The sequence below is a fragment of the Crotalus tigris genome, unplaced genomic scaffold (genome assembly GCF_016545835.1).
Source record: "Crotalus tigris isolate CLP2741 ecotype Arizona unplaced genomic scaffold, ASM1654583v1 scf7180000018733.473104, whole genome shotgun sequence".
Taxonomy (NCBI): Eukaryota; Metazoa; Chordata; class Lepidosauria; order Squamata; family Viperidae; genus Crotalus; species Crotalus tigris.
In genome coordinates this window covers 213725-233380 of record NW_024097173.1, presented here as the reverse complement: position 1 = coordinate 233380, position 19656 = coordinate 213725, and the positions used below count along the sequence as shown (strand labels likewise).

General features: G+C 43.6%; 1 protein-coding gene across 3 annotated transcripts in view; it reads right to left on the bottom strand.

Annotated features, from left to right (window-relative positions):
• The window catches only part of LOC120313608 (mitogen-activated protein kinase kinase kinase 3-like), a 118088-nt gene that overhangs the window by 80292 nt on the left and 18140 nt on the right, over positions 1 to 19656 (bottom strand). For all 3 annotated transcript variants that reach the window (XR_005558190.1, XR_005558191.1, XM_039355688.1), the window contains exon 2: positions 1465 to 1549. Coding sequence is in view for 1 of the 3 variants with exons in the window: in XM_039355688.1 (XP_039211622.1) it covers positions 1465 to 1468 (4 nt within the window). In the remaining 2 variants the exon portion in view is untranslated. The remainder of the gene's footprint in view (positions 1 to 1464; positions 1550 to 19656) is intronic.

The following is a 19656-nucleotide window of genomic DNA, read 5'->3' as shown; positions in this document are numbered from 1 at the left end:
GATAGATAGATAGACAGACAGATAAAATGATTATATGATTAACTTAATAATTAACACTTGGTGTGATTATCTATACTTGAAATCCCCAGGGAAAATCAATTTTCTCCACCCTTTCAAGTTTGATTGAAAGACAATTACATAATGGGAAGATAAAAAAATTAATTTCTAAAATACGATCCAACTTTTTGTTTTCTTAACCCATTAGGAAGGAAACCTAATTGTGTGGTTTCTGCATTGTGTAGGGCTTAAAGAAATTTTGATGTGTAATTTTGTTCCATGATTTGTTCCCTCTATCTTCCCAGACAAAGGAATGCAGAGACACTTTGATCTGCATCATAAAATCCAATTATTACATTGTAGAGGATCTGACTAATCAGCTCTCCAGGAGAGTTTAGAAGATACAGATAGTCCTCAACTTACGACCACAATAGAGCCCCAAATATTTGCTGCTAAGCAAGACATTTGTTACAAGAATTTTGCCCCATTTTACGACTTTCCTGCCACAGTTATTTAATGAATCCTTCCATTTTTGTATTGCTGTTGTCAACATATGACATCAAAGTTCTAAATTTTTCCCCAAGTTTTTTTCCATTAAAACCTGAAGGAAAGTTTCTGCTTTTATTTTTATATTCCCTTTGACAAACTTCTATATTAAGATGTGAATCCCCAAGCGTCTGAATTTTGATCACGTGACCATGGGGATACTGCAACGGTTGTAAGTGTGAAAAATGGTCATAAGTCACTGTTTTCAGTGCTGTTGTATCTCTGAATGAGAAAGAACACAGAGAAGAGCAACAAAGATGATTAGGGGACTGGAGGCTAAAGCATATAAGGAACGGTTGCTAGAATTGGGTATGTCTAGTTTAATGAAGAGAAGGACGAGGGGGGACATGATAGCAGTGTTCCAATATCTCAGGGGCTGCCCCAAAGAAGAGGGAGTCAAGCTATTTTCCAAAGCCCCTGAAGACAGGACAAGAAGCAACGGATGGAAACTAATCAAGGAGAGAAGCAAAACAACCTTCCTCCAGAAGCAGTGAATGCTCCAACACTGGAAGTTTTTAAGAAGAGACTGGGCAGCCATTTGTCCGAAATGGTATAGGGTTACCTGCCTGAGTAGGGGGTTGGACTAGATGATCTCCAAGGTCCCTTCCAACTTTTTTTTTATTATTACTACTACTACTACTACTACAACATTAATTATGGTTGAGGACTATCTATAATCATTCAGAACAAGCTGAATATCAGTCCGTAGTGGGAGACAATGCTAGAAGGTCTAACACAATTCTAGGCTAGGTCAGCAGAAGTAATTGTATCAAAAACACACAACCTCATTGTTACTCTTTGTTAATTGCTCTCCTTGTATCTGTGTGCACTTTATCAATTCCACAAGAATTCATAGATGCTCCATTTTACACCCCCTTTGATATAGGATCAAGCAAGAAAAGTTAAAAAAAAAAGACTTACCCATGGTTGTATCTTCATTAGGTCTGTGTCCTGCTATTGACTTGGCGCACGTGCCCTTTTAAGGCCTTCCGAAATAATAGCTGTCCTATGGAAAAAAAAAAAGATGTAAAGTTAATTGGAGATATATCTTGCCTAGCTGGCACCAGCTAGCTGAATTTGACTCATCTCTGAAGCTAAGTGGGGTCAGCCTGGGTCAAATCTTGGATGGGAAGTCATTTTTGGAATCCGGGAATTAAGAGTGAGATGTTGGAAAACATCCTGGAACAAACCATTGGGGATCACTTTATAATGCAGTCAGAAAATGATAGGGATGAATCAAGAGCCCAACTGGAATAGAAGGCATCTCCTACTTCAAGATTCTAAATCAAAATTTTGATTTAGCATTAAAAAATAGTATCCTGCCTCCAACATTCCCACAGAACGTCTTCCTTGTTCCACCAGAGGCATGGCAAATGTATAGGTGGTCCTCAAGTGAAAACCATTCGTTTAGCAACTGTTCAAAAGTTACAATGGCACTGAAAGAAGGACTTAAAACTGTCCTCATACTTACGACTGTCACAGTATCTCCAAGGTCACCTGATCAAAATTTGGGCACTTGGCAACTGGGGTATATTTAAGACATCCCAGACCTGAAAGATTGGTGGATGACTTTGGGCCAATTACCAGGAGACAGTAAGTTCTAGCACCACCTTAGGAATGAAGGTTACATGACTTTGGGCCAATTACCAGGAGACAGTAAGTTCTAGCACCACCTTAGGAATGAAGGTTGGGTGACTTTGGGCCAATTACCAGGAAACCGTAAGTTCTAGCACCACCTTAGGAATGAAGGTTGGGTGACTTTCGGCCAATTACCAGGAGACAGTAAGTTCTAGCACCACCTTAGGAATGAAAGTTGGTTGGGTGGTTTTGGGTCAATTACCAGGAGACCGTAAGTTCTAGCACCATTTTTGGAATGAAAATTGGTTGGGTGATTTTGGGCCAATTAGCAGGAGACAGTGAGTTCTAGCACCATCTTAGGAATGAAAGTTGGTTTGAGTTCTACCCCTGCGTTAGGCATAAAAACCAGCTGGGTGACTTAGGCTAATCACCAGGAAACAGTAAGTTCTAGTCCCGCCTCAGGCATGCAAGCGGGGTGGCTGACTTGGGGCCAATCACCAGGAGACAGGGAGTTCTAATCCCGCCTCAGGGTTTGCAAGATGGCTGGGTGATTTTGGGTCAATCATTCTGTCTCACCCACCTCGGAGGACTGTTGTCAAGAAAATAAGAGGAAGAAGTATTAGACATGCCAGCTGAACTACTTATAAAAAGAAAATAATGGTGGAATTTAAAAAAATAACTAAAACAAACCCTCTTCCGAGCAAATGCTGGGCCAATCAGCTATCAAATTCTTGACTCAACACCCATCCTAGCCCAATGATTGGGGGAAGAATCAATTCTTCATCATCAAAACAAAGAGTCATATGGGGAAAAAAATATATGGTATTTTAGAAAAAAAAAATCCAGTAAGCTTACTTTCAGCAAGTTTCCAGGACGTCTGACAGACAAAGCGTGGGATGTTATGTGTGTTTGTGTGTGTGTGTTCTGCATGAATGAGTCTGTTGATAAATGAATCGTTCTTTTTTTTTTAATGCAATACAGAACTGTCTGAAAATATTATTTTTTTTGAGAAATTTGGCATAGCAGCTGAACTACCCATAAGAAAAAAACAAACAAAAAAAGCCCAACTGTGATTTCTTATACCCTGGAAAATCAAACTGGAAGTTGAAAAAAACAAGCCTAGAAATGGAAAAACAGAAGTTTCAATCATGCTGTCATTATATCAATACAGATAGTCTTCAACTTAGGACCACAACTGAACCCAACATTCCTGTTGTTAAGTGAGACATGTTGAGTTTTTGGCCACACTTGTTAAGTGAAGCACTGCGGTTGTTAAGTTAGTAACACGGTTGTTAAGTGAATCTGGCTTCCCCATTGACTTTGCTTGTCAGAAGATCGCAAAAGGAGATCATGTGACCCTGGGACATTGCAACGGTCATAAATACAAGTCAGTTGCCCAGCGTCTGAATTTTGATCACGTGACCCTGGGGACACTGCAATGGTCGCAAGTGTGAAAAGGGGTCAGTAAGTCACTGTTTTCAGCGCCCTTATAACTTTGAATGGTCACTAAATGAACAGTTGTAAGTCAACTATCTGTATATTAGATTGGATATCTAAAGCAAGAGTCCCCAGCCCGCAGTCCGTGGACCAGTATGGGCCGCGGCATGCCAGCAACCGGTCCGCACAAACAAGCAAAGCCCCATCCGTGGGATGCAGGCAGTACACAAAACCACGCACTCTCCGGTCCATGGAAAAACCTTTCTCTGCAGAACCAAGGTGCCCAAAAGGTTGGGAACCTCTGATCTAAAGTACTTCTGGTTCCCTCATCCTTTAAAAATAATGATAATAAAAAAGACAGGGCTGGAAAAGAAGTGAAACTGGCTAAGTCAAATGATTAAGAAGAGTCCCAGTCTGGACAGTCACCTAAGCATACCCCAATTCCAGTAGACCAGTGGTTCTCAACCTGTGGGTCGGGACCCCATTTGGGGTCGAACGACCATTTCACGGGGGTCGCCAAACAAGGCTGTCTGCCATTTTTTCCCTTTTCCCTTGCTGTCCTACTCCCTCTTATTGGTGGCCACACCCACTTGGGGGTCACCACAACATGGGGAACTGTATTATGGGGTCACAGCATTAGAAAGGTTGAGAACCACTGCAGTAGTCATAGGAAATGTGATTTTCCCATCCTGTTTTTCAGGATATTTTCCCCGTACAAGTAGTCCTTGACCTACAACCGTTCATTTAGTGACTGTCCCAAGATACAATGACACTGAAAAAAGTCACTTACAACCAGCCCTTGAACTTAGGACAAAAAAAAAATTGGGTGTTTTAGGCCACTGGCATTTATTTACGACAGCTGCAGAGGCCCCGGGTCATGTGGATGCCATTTCTGACCTTCCCAACTGGCCTTCAACAAGGAATGTCAGTAGGGAAAACCTAAATTCATTTAATGACCACGTGAGCCACACTTCACTGCAGTGATTTGCTTAACCACCATGACAAAAACATCATAAAATTGGGCACGATTCATTTAACAACCGCTTCGCTTAGCAGTGGAAGTTCAGGTCCCAATGATGGTGATAAGTCCAGGATAAGTAAAGCAAAAATCAGGGTAAGAAAAAAAGATGATGAAGGAGACAGGAGAAAATAAGGGTCCATAATATTATTCATGTGCTATCAAGTTGGTAATGCCCAGTGATTACATAGATCACATCTTCACTCAGATCATTTGTTCTCCACCTGGTCTTTCTGACCCTCCAAAAGAGGTATACATCACTTCTGTAACTAAGTCCACCCCACCTTCTTCCTCATCATCTTCTCTTTCCTTCCGTCTTCCCCAGGATTATGGAATTCCCAGTAAGCTTGGTTTTTGCATTGATTCACTGGTTGATTACAGGTATTCCTAGACTAATGACTAAAACTGATGGTGAATGAAGTCATCACGATGTAAAAAAGATGTTGAAAGTCTAGAAAGAGTCCAGAGAAGAACAACAAAGATGATTAGGGGACTGCAGGCTAAAACATATAAGAAACGGTTGCTGGAATTGGGTATGTCTAGCTTAATGAAGAGAAGGACGAGGGGGGACATGATAGCAGTCTTCCAATATCTTAGGGGCTGCCCCAAAGAAGAGGGAGTCAAGCTATTCTCCAAAGCACCTGAAGACAGGACGAGAAGCAACGGATGGAAATTAATCAAGTAGAGAAGCAACCTAGAACTAAAGAGAAATTTATTGACAGTGAGAACAATTAACCAGCTTGCCTCTAGACCAGTGGTTCTCAACCTGTGGGTCGGGACCCCATCTGGGGTCAAACGACCATTTCACGGGGGTCGCCAAACAACGCAGTCCGCCATTTTTCCCCCCTTTTCCTTAGCTGTGCTACTCCCTTTTATTCTATTGGCTTTTGAAAGCCAATAGAATAGACTCTCTTGAATAGAGTCTAATTCTATTGGCTTTCAAAAGCCAATAGGAATTGTCCAGGCTGTCTCTGCCCTGCTGAGCCCGCCAAAAGTCCCATTCTGCAAACGGTGCTGCACCAGTTGAGTAGTCCTCGACTTACGACCGGTTGAGTAGTCCTCGACTTACGACCGGTTGGGGGGTCATGGCATTAAAAAGGTTGAGAACCACTGATCTAGACGTTGTAGGTGCTCTGACAGTGGAGGTTTTTAAGAAGAGACTGGACAGCCATTTGTCTGAAATGGCGTAGGATCTCCTGCATGAGCAGAGGGTTGGACTAGAAGACCACCAAGGTCCCTTCCAACTCTGTTATTCTGAATAATTGGAAGTTGGGGATTACCTGAATGTGCCATCAAATTGTTGTCAGTTGCAAGATGGGATATTTGGCCTTTGCCCTACCTTCAGAAAGGGGAAAAAGGGAGATGTTGGAAGTCGCTGGATCAAAATCAAAATTGGGCTTGGAGCAATCACTCCTAAACCCTTCTGGATATTTCCCAACTCTTGGTTGAAAAATATCATGCGCTGAAGCTCTGCATTCTGGCTTAATTACATCGGAATTTTCGTCCATCTAGCTCAGAATTTATTTTACTTTCGTTGGTAGCCCTTCTCTGTTTTTTAAGCCAGTAGGATGTGGAATAGGAGTCCCCAATCCAAGGGGGATTGTTCAAAACCAGGCCATGGGAGAAATGGGCAAGCAAGCTGGTGTGAAGCTCTACTCTCACGAGAAACAGGCAAACACGCGCATGTGTGCAAAGCTTGATTCACGTGAACACCCTCCTCTCAAGCGCCCTCCACTTGCATGAGTGGAGCTTCACGCAGGAGTGCAAGCACCTTCAGCTCAATCAAAGCATTTGCGTGAGTGGAGGGTGTGCACGTCGCTTGCAAAACTGGAGTTGTGCGCGTGCATGTGTGCCTACCACTCACACACCCTGCGCCAGGCCGCCAAACTGGAAAGGTTGGGGACCACTGATGTAGAAGATGACACATCATCAGTCACGAGTCCCTGTGCAAGAGATCTAAATCCAGCCCACCCTGAACGTCTCTCTTATCGCCCGCTCATTTCCCTTGACTGTTAGTTGGTCAGATTCTTGTAGAGCGCTTAAGTTTGCAATAAATCTTTACATTCGTTTGAACTGCCTCAGTCTCCTGCTTTACCTGGTGCTTGATGAAGGATTTTGACATCACATTCTCTTTTTAGTTCATTTAAAAAGTTGTTAAGTTAATCACTGCAGTTGTTGAGTTAGTAGCACAGTTGTAAAATGAATATGGCTTCCCCACTAACCTTGTCAGAAGGTGACAAAAGGTGATCACGTCACACTACAGTTACAACAGTTTTAGTGACCATTCAAAGTTACAGCAGCATTGAAAAATGTGACTTATCCTTTGATTCAAACTTGATATCTGCAGTATTGTTGCTGCTACTGTTTTTTTAATCCATGTATGTGTTTTTTAATTGGTTTGCTGCATTCATTGTTTTTAATGGAATACATTTTTTTGGTGTGGTTCAGTTAAAAAGAAAAAGAAAAAAGAAAAATGTGACTTATGACCGTTTTTTGGTTATCATCTTTGCAGTATCCCCATGATCATGTGATCAAAATTCGGATGCTTGGCAACTGGTTCGTATTTATGACCACTGCTGTGTCCCAAGATCATGTGATCCTCTCTTGCGACCTTCTGACAAGCAAAGTCAATAGGGACTCCAGATTCACTTAACAAACACGTTAGTAACTTAACAACTGCAGTGATTCATTTAACAACCGTGGTAAGAAAGGTCATAAAACTCCCTTAACAAATGTCTCATTTAATAACAGAAATGTTGGGCTCAATTGTGGTCCTAACGCGTGGGCTACCTGTATTTAATTGTTCTGGAAAAGCAGAAGAGTGGGGAGCTCATCTTGCCTCTGGGGTAAGACGTACCAAAGAGAGGGGCCACAGCTGAAGAAGACCCTGTTCCTAGCTCCCGCCAGTTGAAACTCCCTGAGCAATGGGATATGCACAGTGCTGGGATTCAGCCAGTTCGCACCACTTCAGCAAAAACGGTAGCTAATTTTTTGTTGCCCAGGCCTATAAGGGACTTCCGGAAGTGGCATCCACACAGAGAACTGACTGTTCACCTATTTGAATCCCACCACTGGATATGCAGCATGCCCTAGCTCAGTGGTGGTGAACCTTTTAGAGACCAAGTGCCCAAAAACCGCCCCACCTCTGTCCTGTCCCACTCACCTCCACTCTGCCCCCCACCCACCCTGCCTGCAGGGCCGCTCACTGCCTCCATGGTCCACCGCAGATCGCCCAGGTGGCCCAGCAGCGCCATGGTGGCCAGACCCTCCGCCTACTCCCCACAGCATCAACTGTGTGCAATGGGGTGCAAGGGTGGATCTTGTCCCCACTGCCCGGCTGCCATGTCCTTGGCTGCACTGCTCTGCGTGGGCCATGCCCGGGGGTGACTCTTCTCCGAGGGGGCTGCTGGTGAGGGGGGGCTGTGGGGAGAGGGGAGGCTGGGGCGATGGCACGCATGCCCACAGAGAGGGTTCTGAGTGCTGCCTCTGGCATGCGTGCCATAGGTTCGCCACCATTGCCCTAGCTGATTGACCAGGTGGAATCGGTCAATATAATTGGGATGAGATGATTTCTCAGGTATCCTGGTCCCATGCTTTGAAGGGCTTTAAAGATTAGAACCCACACCTTGAATGGGACCTGGAAGCAAACTGGCGCTCAGTACACCTCACACAGCATATGTGCCACCCTAGATGTGGGCAAAATTGCTCGTGCCGTTGCATTCTGCACCACAATAACAAAATATCAGAGTCGGAAGGGACCTTGGAGATCTTCCAGTCCAACCCCCTACTCAGGCAGGAAACCCTGTACCATTTCAGACAAATAGTTGTCCAGTCTCTTTTTAAAATCTTCCCATGTTGGAGCACCCACAATTTCTGGGGGCAAGCTGTTCCAATTGCACCTTCTTGAGAACCGCAATTTGGCAGCAGTGAATTAAAACATTTCTGCATCTTTTTTAAGGTGATTTTTAAGGTTTTGCAATCCTTTTTCAGTGGAAAGTAGCTTTGCTTAATCAATGCAAAGCAAAACTTCTCCTAATGCAAAGTATCTATTTCCTGTTCTAATTGCAATCAAAACTTCCCAGCAAAGCAGTGGTGCAGTTGTTTTCACAATCTTGGCAACTTTTAACATGTGTGATTTCAACTCCCAGAATTCATTCTGGGAGTTAGTCCACACATCTTAAAGTTGCTAAATTGGCTGGGGAATTCTGGGAGTTGAAGTTCATATATCTTAAAGTTGCTAAGGGTGAGAAAAAATCTATGCACAAGAGATTCAATAAGATTGGGCATCTTATTACAACTCTTTCCCCTTTTCTCAGCTTTTAAATGCTCAAGTGCGGAGATGTTTCTGAAGGAATTCTGCCACACAATCTCAGCACATTCTTGTTCCATGTGAGACAGGGGCTGCTTCATGCCCTGCCCAGCCCCCCCCCCCAAGAACAACACAGGAAATTTTGAAAAACTACAACTGAGTCAGCTCCTGCAGGAGAAATCCCTGTGAGCAAACTCAGCGTAGGCGAAAACTCAGAATGAGATGACACACTCCCGCAAACCCTGTAAAGACACATCGCTGGGCCACAACAGGAACGTAGCTGCACTTCCGTGCAAGGAACAAGCTGCTGCTAATTTACAGCAGTGCCCCCCCCCCAATCTTTTGGGCACTAGGGACCAGTTCCGTGCAGAGAGGTTTTTCCGTGGACCAGAAGGTGCGTGGTTTTGTGTGCTCCCTGCATTCCATGGATGGGGCTTTGCTTATTTGCACAGACCGCTTTCTGACATGCCACAAACCGGTGCAAATCCACAGACCAGGGGTTGGGGACCCCTGATTTAGAGAACTGTTTCTCTATCTCAGCAACTTTAAGATGTAGGAACTTTCAACTCCCTGGCTGAGGAATTCTGGGAGTTGTAGTCCACATGAGTACATTTGTTTAGCAACTAAAGTTACAATGACACCGAAAAAAAGGTCACGAAAGGTAATCACACGACCTCAGAGCACTGCAACCGTCAGAAATGTGAGTCACCTGCCAATTTTCAGAATTTTGTTCACCTGAGCACCAGGAATGCACAACGGTCATAAATGTGAAAAAACAGTCTTAAGCCACTTTTTTTTTCAGTGTTGTTGTAACTTCAAATGGTCATTACATGAAACGTTTGTAAAGTGAGGTTTACTTGAAAGGAAAGAAGTAAAAAGTTAACAGTGGAAGTAAAACAACTCCAGGAAGAGAAAATATGGTCTATATTATATCTGTTTAATATTGACAGATTCTATTTAAAGGAGATATCTTCCCAACGTATGTCCTTTAAATCCGAATTCTCAGAACGATGGCCTGTCAACCATTTTCATTTTCTATTTATATTTGCTTTTGTAGATATGGAGCAATGCTTCTTCCATTGTCCAGAAGATCAGAACACCAACAGAATTTCTGCTTTCTCAAGGACATAACATAATAACATAACATAGAAACATTACGAAGCAGTTTGATGACTGTGGCCATTAACAGAATAACAGAGTTGGAAGGGATCTTGGAGGTCTTCTAGTCCAATCCCCAGCTCAAGAAGGAAACCCTATACCAGGGGTAGGCAACCCAAAACACTTAAAGAGCCACTTGGACCCGTTTCCCACCAAAAACAAAACACTGGGAGCCGCAAAACCATTTTGATATCTAAAATGAAGATAACACTGCATATATCCTTTTTTACCTTTATTATAGTGTGTGTGTGTTTGTGTGTATGTATGTGTGTGTGTATATATATATATATATGTATGTATGTATATACACACACACACACACAAGTAAAAAAAGGATATATGCAGTGTTATCTTCATTTTAGATGTCAAAAGGGTCTCTCTCTCTCTCTCCCTCTCTATCTGCCCTTGGTCTGCCACTCCTCTTCCCCCGCTCTCTCTTTCTCTCTCTCTCTTCTCTCTTTCCTCTCTCTCTCTCCTCTCTCTCTCTTTCTCCCCCCCCTCTCCTATCTGCTGCTCACCTGACAAGCTTCAGGCTGTTGTCCAACAAGATCAGGGGTAGGCAACCTCGTCTCTTTTATGACTCATGGACTTCAACTCCCAGAATTCCTGAGTCAGCCTAGCTGGGCTAGCTAGCTCTCTCCTGCCCTTCCTGCTTCCTGCAGAGACGCAGCAAAGGGAAGAGCTCCACCAGTAAGCTTTTCAGCTCCTCGGAGAACACTGTGAGTGCACTCTCTTTTTTTATACACACACACACACACACACAGAGAGAGAGAGAGAGAGAGAGAGAGAGAGAGAGAGAGAGAGAGAAGCAGGGAAGCGCAATTCCTCTCTCTGTCTCTGTCTCTCTCTGCAAAGGCAGAGGAGGCTGGGAGCCTCAGGGGAAGGCTCAAAGAGCCACATGCGGCTCCGGAGCCGCAGGTTGCCGACCTGTGCCCTATACCAATGGTGGTGAACTTATGGCACGCATGCCATGCCCCAGAGATGGCAACCATCCCTCTTCAACCAGCCGCCCACTAACTTGTCCCACATGGCCGGATGCATCCCAGCACCCATGCGCTCGCTGGTCTCCGTGTGCAGGTGCTGATGGTGTCAGGCAGCCACCGTCTCGGCCCCTGCCTCACCTTGCCCTGTGACAATGGCACCCCCGCCCTGCCTCGCCTCACCCCACAGAATGAGCCTCCTGTCCACCACCCCACCTGCCAGAGACCCCCTGGATCTCCCCCAACCCTGCCCAGCCCCCACAGGTGTCCCTCCCCATGAGCAACATCGAGGTGATCACGCCCACCTTGGTCATACCCACCCAATGGGCCACACCCACCCAATGAGCCACGTACACCCAATGGGCCACACCCAGCTGGCACCCGGTGAGAAATAAGTGGGTTTTGGGTTGCAGTTTGGGCATTCGGTCTCTAAAAGGTTCGCCATCACTGCCCTATACCATTTCAGACAAATGGCTGTCCAATCTCTTTTTAAAAACCTCCAGTGATGGAACATCCACAACTTCTGGAGGCCAATCGTTCCACTGATTAATTCTTCTAACTGGTGTATAATAAAATACATTAAATATAATATTTATGATATGTAAAAGTATTCAATGTCCCCAAGAAGAAATGGTTAATAAAAGTAAGCAAACAATATGTGAATGCTGCTGAGAACAAAGAGGAAACAATTGTTTCTGGAGCGCCACGGAAGTGCCTCAGAAGGAATGGGAAGTATCAAAATTAGTGCTTCGTGGAACAAGGAAGTGAAAGTGACTGAGGATGGGACCAAACTACTTATCAGAAATGACTGTTGCAAAAAAACCTGAGGAAAGATATTATATCCAGGTAGATCTTGCTTAATGAGGTCCCTGTTTAGCAGCCATTTGAACGTACAATGGAGCTGAAAAGGAATTTTAAGATTGGTTCTCAAACTTACAATCGCCACATCCTTGTGGCCATGTGATCAATATTCAGCTCCGAAGAAGCTGAAGAAGCTTCTTGGAGGAGGAGCGAAATGTCTTCAAAGAAAAACAAGAAAGTCCAGTTGCCTCTTGAAAAAAGCACCTTTGGGACATGGTCACATGATTTAACGCCATAAAGCCTGCAAGTGATTTGTTTAATGACTGTGGTAGGAGTGAAGTTGTAAATCTATCATAGTCATACAATGTTTCGCTTAATGACCATGGATTATTTCCTCGGCAAGCATAGTGAAAGTCAAGATTATAAATCTGTTGTGGTCAGAAATAGTGAGTGACTTAAGGAAAAAAACTCCAAATAATTCTTGATTGTGCTTACATATAGTCTTCACTTAATGACCATTAGAACTTGCAACAGAATTGAAAAAAAGGGACTCACCCTTGCAACTTCTCTGTGGTCATGTGATTGCAATCCAGGCACTTGGTAACCGTTGCATTTATAATAGTTCCAGTCTTCTAGAGCAGGGCTTTTCAACCAGTGGTACAGGTACCACCTGTGGTACATTGGCCCTGGCAGGTGGTACGCGACCATCCTAGAAAAGTAGTGGGGGAGGGGAATGAGCTGAACCAATGGCAGCACCGCACAAGCCTGAGCGAGAGATGGCTGGAGCTGCAGGGCTGTCAGGGCTCAGCGGAAGCGCCAGGATCAGTGCTGCTTTCCAGCTGATCGGCACTTCTTCGGGGCTGTCAGGGCTCAGCTGAAGTGCCAGGATCAGTGCCAGGCTCCAGCTGGAGCTTGGTGCTGATCCTGGCGCTTCTGCTGAGCCCAGAAGAAGCGCTGATCAGCTGGAATGTTGCAGCATCTCCAGGGTCTTGTGATTTACATTCAGATGCTTGGCAACTGATTCATATTTATGATGGCCACAGTGTCCCAGGGTCATGTGAAGTGACCAAAACCTGCTGCAACCACCCAGCAGACGGGGGGAATAAAACACACCCCCACCCCACTCCCGCTGCCAATCCTCAACAGAAATGCTCACAACAATGAAAACCTCGGACAGGAAGAAGAGCGCCACTGGGTGGGCAGGCAGGTGTCTTGCTCGGCTGTGGCTTGGGGGGCACTTTTTTCAGTGCCACTGTAACTTCGAACAGTCACTAAGCGAACTGTTGTAAGTCGAGAACTACCTGTACTTTATTACTTTTTTCCTTTTTTTTTTTTTGATCATCAAGTTTTTGACACCTTGCTGGTGGTATTCGGATGTTGCCATATCCTAAAAGTGGTACAATGGGTGAAAAGGTTGAAAAGCCCTGTTCTAGAGTTGTGTGATCATTAGTTGTAACCTTCCAAGCCAGCTTCCACAAGAAAAATCAATGGGGAAGCCGGCAAGCTGTGTTCACAGGAAGTCTTGTTTAACAACTGCACTTCTTAATGATCAATGTTCCTACTTCTATTGTGATCATAAATCGAAGACTTCCCACAGTACAAATTGGGACAGGAAGAAACTTAAGCAGGCTTGCAAGATTCTGTTATTCTGTTTTATTACAATGGAAAACATTTCAGGAATCTCTGCTGTTTAGGCCTGGCCTACCTCAAAGGGCTGGTGGTAGAGAAGAAGGGTATGTGCTAACAACAATAAGGTGAGGAATGAATGGGTATGAAAAGAAGGTGGATCGCTAGTAAAGTACAAAAGAATTACACTGAAGTGGTTTGAACATGGAAAAGAGAATTAATCAGAGTCAAATTTCAAAATAAATATAAAAGACAGGGCGAAGTCAGAGAGAGATTAAACTTGCTGTGTTTGGATGGAATGGACTAAATCCTGAACCAAGGACGGGAGAGATGTTTAAAGAACATAAAGAAGTACAGGTAGTCCTTGAATTACAACAGTTCATTTAGTGACCGTTCAAAGTTACAACAGCACTGAAAAAAGAGACTTAGGACCGCTTTTCATAGTTATGACCTTTGCAGCATGCTCATGAGATCAAAATTCAGATGCTTGGCAACTGACTCGTACTTATGACCATTGCAGTGTCCTGGGGTCATGTGATCACATTTTGCAACTTTCTGACAAGCAAAATCAATGGGGAAGCCAAATTAATTTAACAGCCAGGTTACTAACTTATCAACTGCAGTGATTTACTTCACAACTGTGACAAGAAAGCTCATAAACGGGGCAAAATTCACTTAACAACTGTCTCACTTAACCACAGAAATGTTGGGCTCAATTATAGTCATAAGTCAAGGACTACCTATATTTGAAGCAGCATTTAGATATGGTGAAAACCACAATTGAAAAGTTTGAAAAGGTCTAAAATTAAAAAAAAATTAAATAAAAACAAATTGGTTTTTCTTTCCTGACCTATCTTAATTTCTTTACTACTGTTCGCACGGTTGGCATAATGTTGCTTACTGAGAGGATGTTAAGTGGATGGATAAAAGTTAACTGTGCATGCAGCGTTTTTATAGAACTCTTCAATGCTGAATTAAAAATTATTTATTCTCAGCCTGCGGTTTCTATCAACTTTTGGGGTTATGTTCTATTAAAGAGGATGCTTTAACTTAAGAATCTGTAGGAAGACTGTGCTGTAAATCAATGTTTCTGAACCTTCACAACTTTAAAAGAGGGGTGGACTTCAACTCCCAGAATTCCCGAAGCCAGCCATGCTGTCTACCATACCACTTCCCATTGTTTTACTTTGTTTTTTCTCTCTGCAATTATGGTCATAAGTCAAGGAATATCTGTATTATCTGTGTGCCTGTTCAGTTATCCTTTTTGTCTATTAATTACTGGCCCCTGTGGTGGATTATCATTTTTCTGTTGTAGAGAAAGCCAGAAGAGAAAATGCCTGCAAAATCTTTTAATTCTTGAAAACTGCAAATCTTTCGTGTTGTTTTCTAAACTTCAGTTGGCCTAAGGCAGGAGCAGGCAACCTTGGCTCTTTTATGACTCGTGAACTTCAACTCCCAGAATTCCTGAGCCAGCCATGCTGAGGAGAACTGGAGAGGTTTCCAAGCTGAGCCATGCTGGCTGAGGAATTCTGGGAGTTGAAGTCCACGAGTCATAAAAGGGCCAAGGTTGCCTACCTCTGGCCTAGGCCTAGGCTGCTTTATGACTCATGGACTTCAACTCCCAGAATTCCTGAGCCAGCATGGCTCAGCTTGGAAACCTCTCCCTTTCCCCTCAGCATGGCTGGCTCAGGAATTCTGGGAGTTGGAAGTCCACAAGTCATAAAAGAGCCAAAGTGGCCTACCCCTGGCCTAAGGTGAGTGCTATTCTAGGGTGGATAAATTTGATGCATGCTTTTTCATTTTTTAGACCAAAGGCAGGTAGATAGAAGGCATCCATGCAAGTCACACAGAGGTATCGTCACAGAAACAGATTTTTTTTCAGGCTGCCAACAGACTAACAACTGAAGCTCCATCACTTGCTGTCAACTTTAACAGAATAACAGAATTGGAAGGGACTTTGGAGGTCTTCTAGTCCAACCCGCTACTCAAGCAGGCAACCCTACAACATTTCAGACAAATGGTTGTCCAATTTCTTCTTGAAAACCTCTAGTGTTGGAGTACTGTACCTATAACTTCTCGAGACAAGCCGTTTCACTGATTAATTGTTCTCATTGTCAGAAAAATCCTCCTTAGTTCTAGGTTGCTTCTCTCCTTGATTAGCTTGATCAGTTGCTTCTTGTCCTGCCTTCAGGTGTTTTGGAAAATAGCTTGATTCCCTCTTCTTTGTGGCAACCCCTAAGATACTGGAACACTGTTATCATGGCACTCCCAATGCTTCTTTTCATTAAACTAAACATACCCAAATCTTGCAACCATTTTTCATGTTTTAGCTTCCAAGACCTTAATCATCTTTGCTGCTCTTCTCTGCATTTTTCCCAGAGTCTCCACATCTTTATTTCCATCATCACCCTCAGTTTTAATTTTTGGCTTTGTAGCTTTACCCTTTGGCTAATTCTGTCCAAGCTGGAAGCAGGTAATTCCTTTTCTTAAATCTAAAAGAATAAGAACCGGCCTTGCCAATTCTGTCTTATTCCTTTGAACAAAGCCTCACACTGTGCTGGATTTCAAGATAAGCCCCAAATAAACAATTAAACGCATCAGGCAAGAGTGTTTTTGGGAAATTCCCTCCTGGACCCTCAGCCAGTTTTGTCCAGCCATTCTGCAAAGAAACTAGATGATTCCACAATGATCTCATCTATTCTTGGCTGTTTCTGGATGGCATCATATGAGTCACCCAAAACAAGAGTTTGGTCGCTGGGTAACTGCAGAGCCAGCATCTCGGCCCCACTGCAGAAGTCAAGGCATCCAGCATGCCCTGAAAATCAATAAATGAAAGAGAAGAAACATTTCTGAAGGCTCTCTTGAAAGGGAGAGTGGGAAATCAAGCAGATTGCTTGGAGCCGGGAAAAGAGATCCACTCAGCAGAATCTGGGATCCTGATTTAGGACTCTGAGCCAGAAAGGAAGCAAAAGTCCAAAATATAATGAATGACAAAGGATGGGCCTGCAGCAAAATCCAACTAAAAGGTGACCACCGCCTTGAGAGGATGTTTCCATGGAAACTGGTCTTCATGGGGCCTTTCATTAACAGTGAAATCTCTCTTCTCTTCTCTTCTCTTCTCCTCTTCTCTCTGTCACCTCAACGTTTATCTCCCCATTTTACTTCAAAAGGGCATTGCCAGTTTAATTCCATCCTCTCAGAATTAGCACTTCTTCTTATCTCCCCATCCTGATTAAGGGGCTGCCCCAAAAAAGAGGGGGGTCAAGCTATTTTCCAAAGGGCCTGAAGACAGGACAAGAAGCAACAGATGGAAACTAATCAAGGAGAGAAGCAACCTGGAACTAAGGAGAAACTTCCTGACAGTGAGAACAATCAATCAGTGGAACGACTTGCCTCCAGAAATTGTGGGTGCTCCATCTCTGGAGGCTTTTAAGAAGAGAAGATCCTACCCTGTACCATTTTGTCTGAAATGGTATATAGGCCAGGGTCTCCTACTCGAGCAGGGGTTGGACTAGAAGACCTCCAGGGTCCCTTCTAACTCTGTTATTCTGTTAGCACTGAGCTAAGTTTAGGAAGCAGGAGATAACATGATATACTGACTCTCAATCAATAATAAATAATAATAATAATAGTAGTAGTAGTAGTAGTAAAGTTGCAAGGGACCTTGGAGGTCATCTAGTCCAACCCCCTGCTCAGGCAGAAAACTTTCAGACAAATGGCTGTCCAGTCTCTTCTTAAAAACTTCCAGTGTTGGAGCATTCACCACTTCTGGAGGCAGGTTGTTCCACTGGTTAATTGTTCTAACTGTCAGGAAGTTTCTCCTTAATTCTAGGTTGCTTCTCTCCTTGATTAGTTTCCATCCTAGTTGCTTCTTGTCCTGCCTTCAGGCGCTTTGGAGAATAGCCTGACTCCCTCTTCTTTATGGCAGCCCCTGAGATATTGGAATACTCCTATCATGTCCCCCCTCATCCTTCTCTTCATTAAACTAGACATACCCAATTCCAGCAGCCGTTCTTTGTATGTTTTATCCTTCAGTCCCCTAATCATCTTTGTTGCTCTTCTCTGCACTTTTTCTAGAGTCTCAACATCTTTTTTACATCGCAGTGACCAAAACTTTCAAGAGAAAGAAGCATCTGTTACTCAGATACAGGTTGTCCTTGACTTACGACTGGTCGCTTAGTGACTGTTCAAAGTTATGATGGACTCCAAAAAGTACTTATGACCCGGTTCTGAAGTTCCAAGGGCGCCTCTCCACCATAGTCATATGACTGCATTTTAAGTGCCTGGTATCTGACCTGCATTTATGACCATTGGAAGCATAGTGAAGTCATATAACTATAATTTACAATGTTTCTGGCAAAAAACAACATTGTCTTCCTGTTTCTGGCAAAAACACTCCATACTGAATAATATTTTTTCTTAACGACTGCAACATTCACTTAACGACCGTCTCAAAAAAGCTCACGAAATTGGGTCAGTCATAAGATGGCCTGCTTTATGAATGTCAAGATGTACGGCCATAATAGCCAGGTTCAATTCCAGTCATAAGTTGAGGATTACCTTTGCATTCTACGAGAGCACCATGGGAACCAAAATGCAATGGAAAAGTTAAGATCAGTCCCAATCTAGATTTTTGAACCTATTTCAGATCAGAGCTCCACAGCTACTCTTTCCTCAAAATAAAACTAACTAGCATAAGCACGTATCTTTTAAAAGGATGACTAGCAGAATGGGCTCACCCCTAAGAAAGGTGGCTGGATGATTTTGGGCCAATCACCAGGAGATGGTGAGTTCCAGTCCTGCCTTAGGCATGAAAGCCAGCTGGGTGACTTTGGGCCAATCACCAGGAGACAGTGAGTTATAGTCTCACCTTAGACATGAAAAGTAATTGGGGGACTTTGGGTCAAACACCAGGAAATAGTGAATTCTAGTCCTGTCTCAGGCGTGAAAGCCAGTTGCGGGCTTTGCATCAATCACCAGGAGATGGTGAGTTCTAGTATCGCCTTAGGCCTAAAAGCAGGCTGATGACTTTGGGCCAATCACCAGAAGACAGTGAATTTTAGTCCTGCCTCAGACATGAAAGCCTGTAGGACTCTGGGCCAATCACCAAGAGATGGTGAGTTCTGGTCCCGCCTTACACCAGCTGTTGACTGTGCTTGTCAGAAAGTCGCAAAAGGGGATCACGTGACCCTGGGACACTACAATCGTCATAAATATGAATTGGTTGCCAAGCATCTGAATTTTGATTATGTGACCCTGGGGATGCTCCCATGGTTGTAAGTGCTGTTGTAACTTTAAATGGTCACTAAATGAAACTGTTGCAAGTCGAGGACTACCTGTATTAGTGAGATGGGTGGCATAGAAATGTAATAAATAAATAAATTGTGGTCAACACCCATGTTCTATTTTCAAAACTGCTCTCAATTTCATTACTGTATGGCATAAAAAGCAGAAAAAAATCTCAAATAATAAGCAAATAACTGTATGACCATTTAGCAGAGAATATTGTAATCCCTTTTTTGTAAAAACACACACCTGACAACACGTTTTGTCCTTCCTTTAGGTCAGTGGTTCTCAACCTGTGGGTCGGGACCCCATTTCACGGGGGTTGCCAAACAACGCAGTCCGCCATTTTTCCCCCCTTTTCCTTAGCTGTGCTACTCCCTTTTATTCTATTGGCTTTTGAAAGCCAATAGAATAGCCTCTCTTGAATAGAGTCTAATTCTATTGGCTTTCAAAAGCCAATAGGAATTGTCCAGGCTGTCTCTGCCCTGCTGAGCCCGCCAAAAGTCCCATTCTGCAAATGGTGCTGCACCAGTTGAGTAGTCCTCGACTTATGACCGGTTGAGTAGTCCTCGACTTACGACCGGTTGGGTCACGGCATTACAAAGGTTGAGAACCACTGCTTTAGGTGGATATGACCAAAAGACTTCGCAGCCAAGGTGTTTTTCTGGATTAATCTGCAAATTAATTCTGCTTGGACTCAGTTTGGGATGGCCTCATTTTTCCATTTCCACCCACACAGATATAAACCATTTCCCTCCTTGAGCAATCTCATTGCTAATTACAAGAATAAATAAGAAAGAGAAAAATCATTTTATGATTGCATGTACAATCATAAAATTACGGTTATGTCAAGAAACAGCATTTGTCATACCTGATGACAGATGAAATAATTAATCCAACTTGGAGCCCAAACCGGTTTC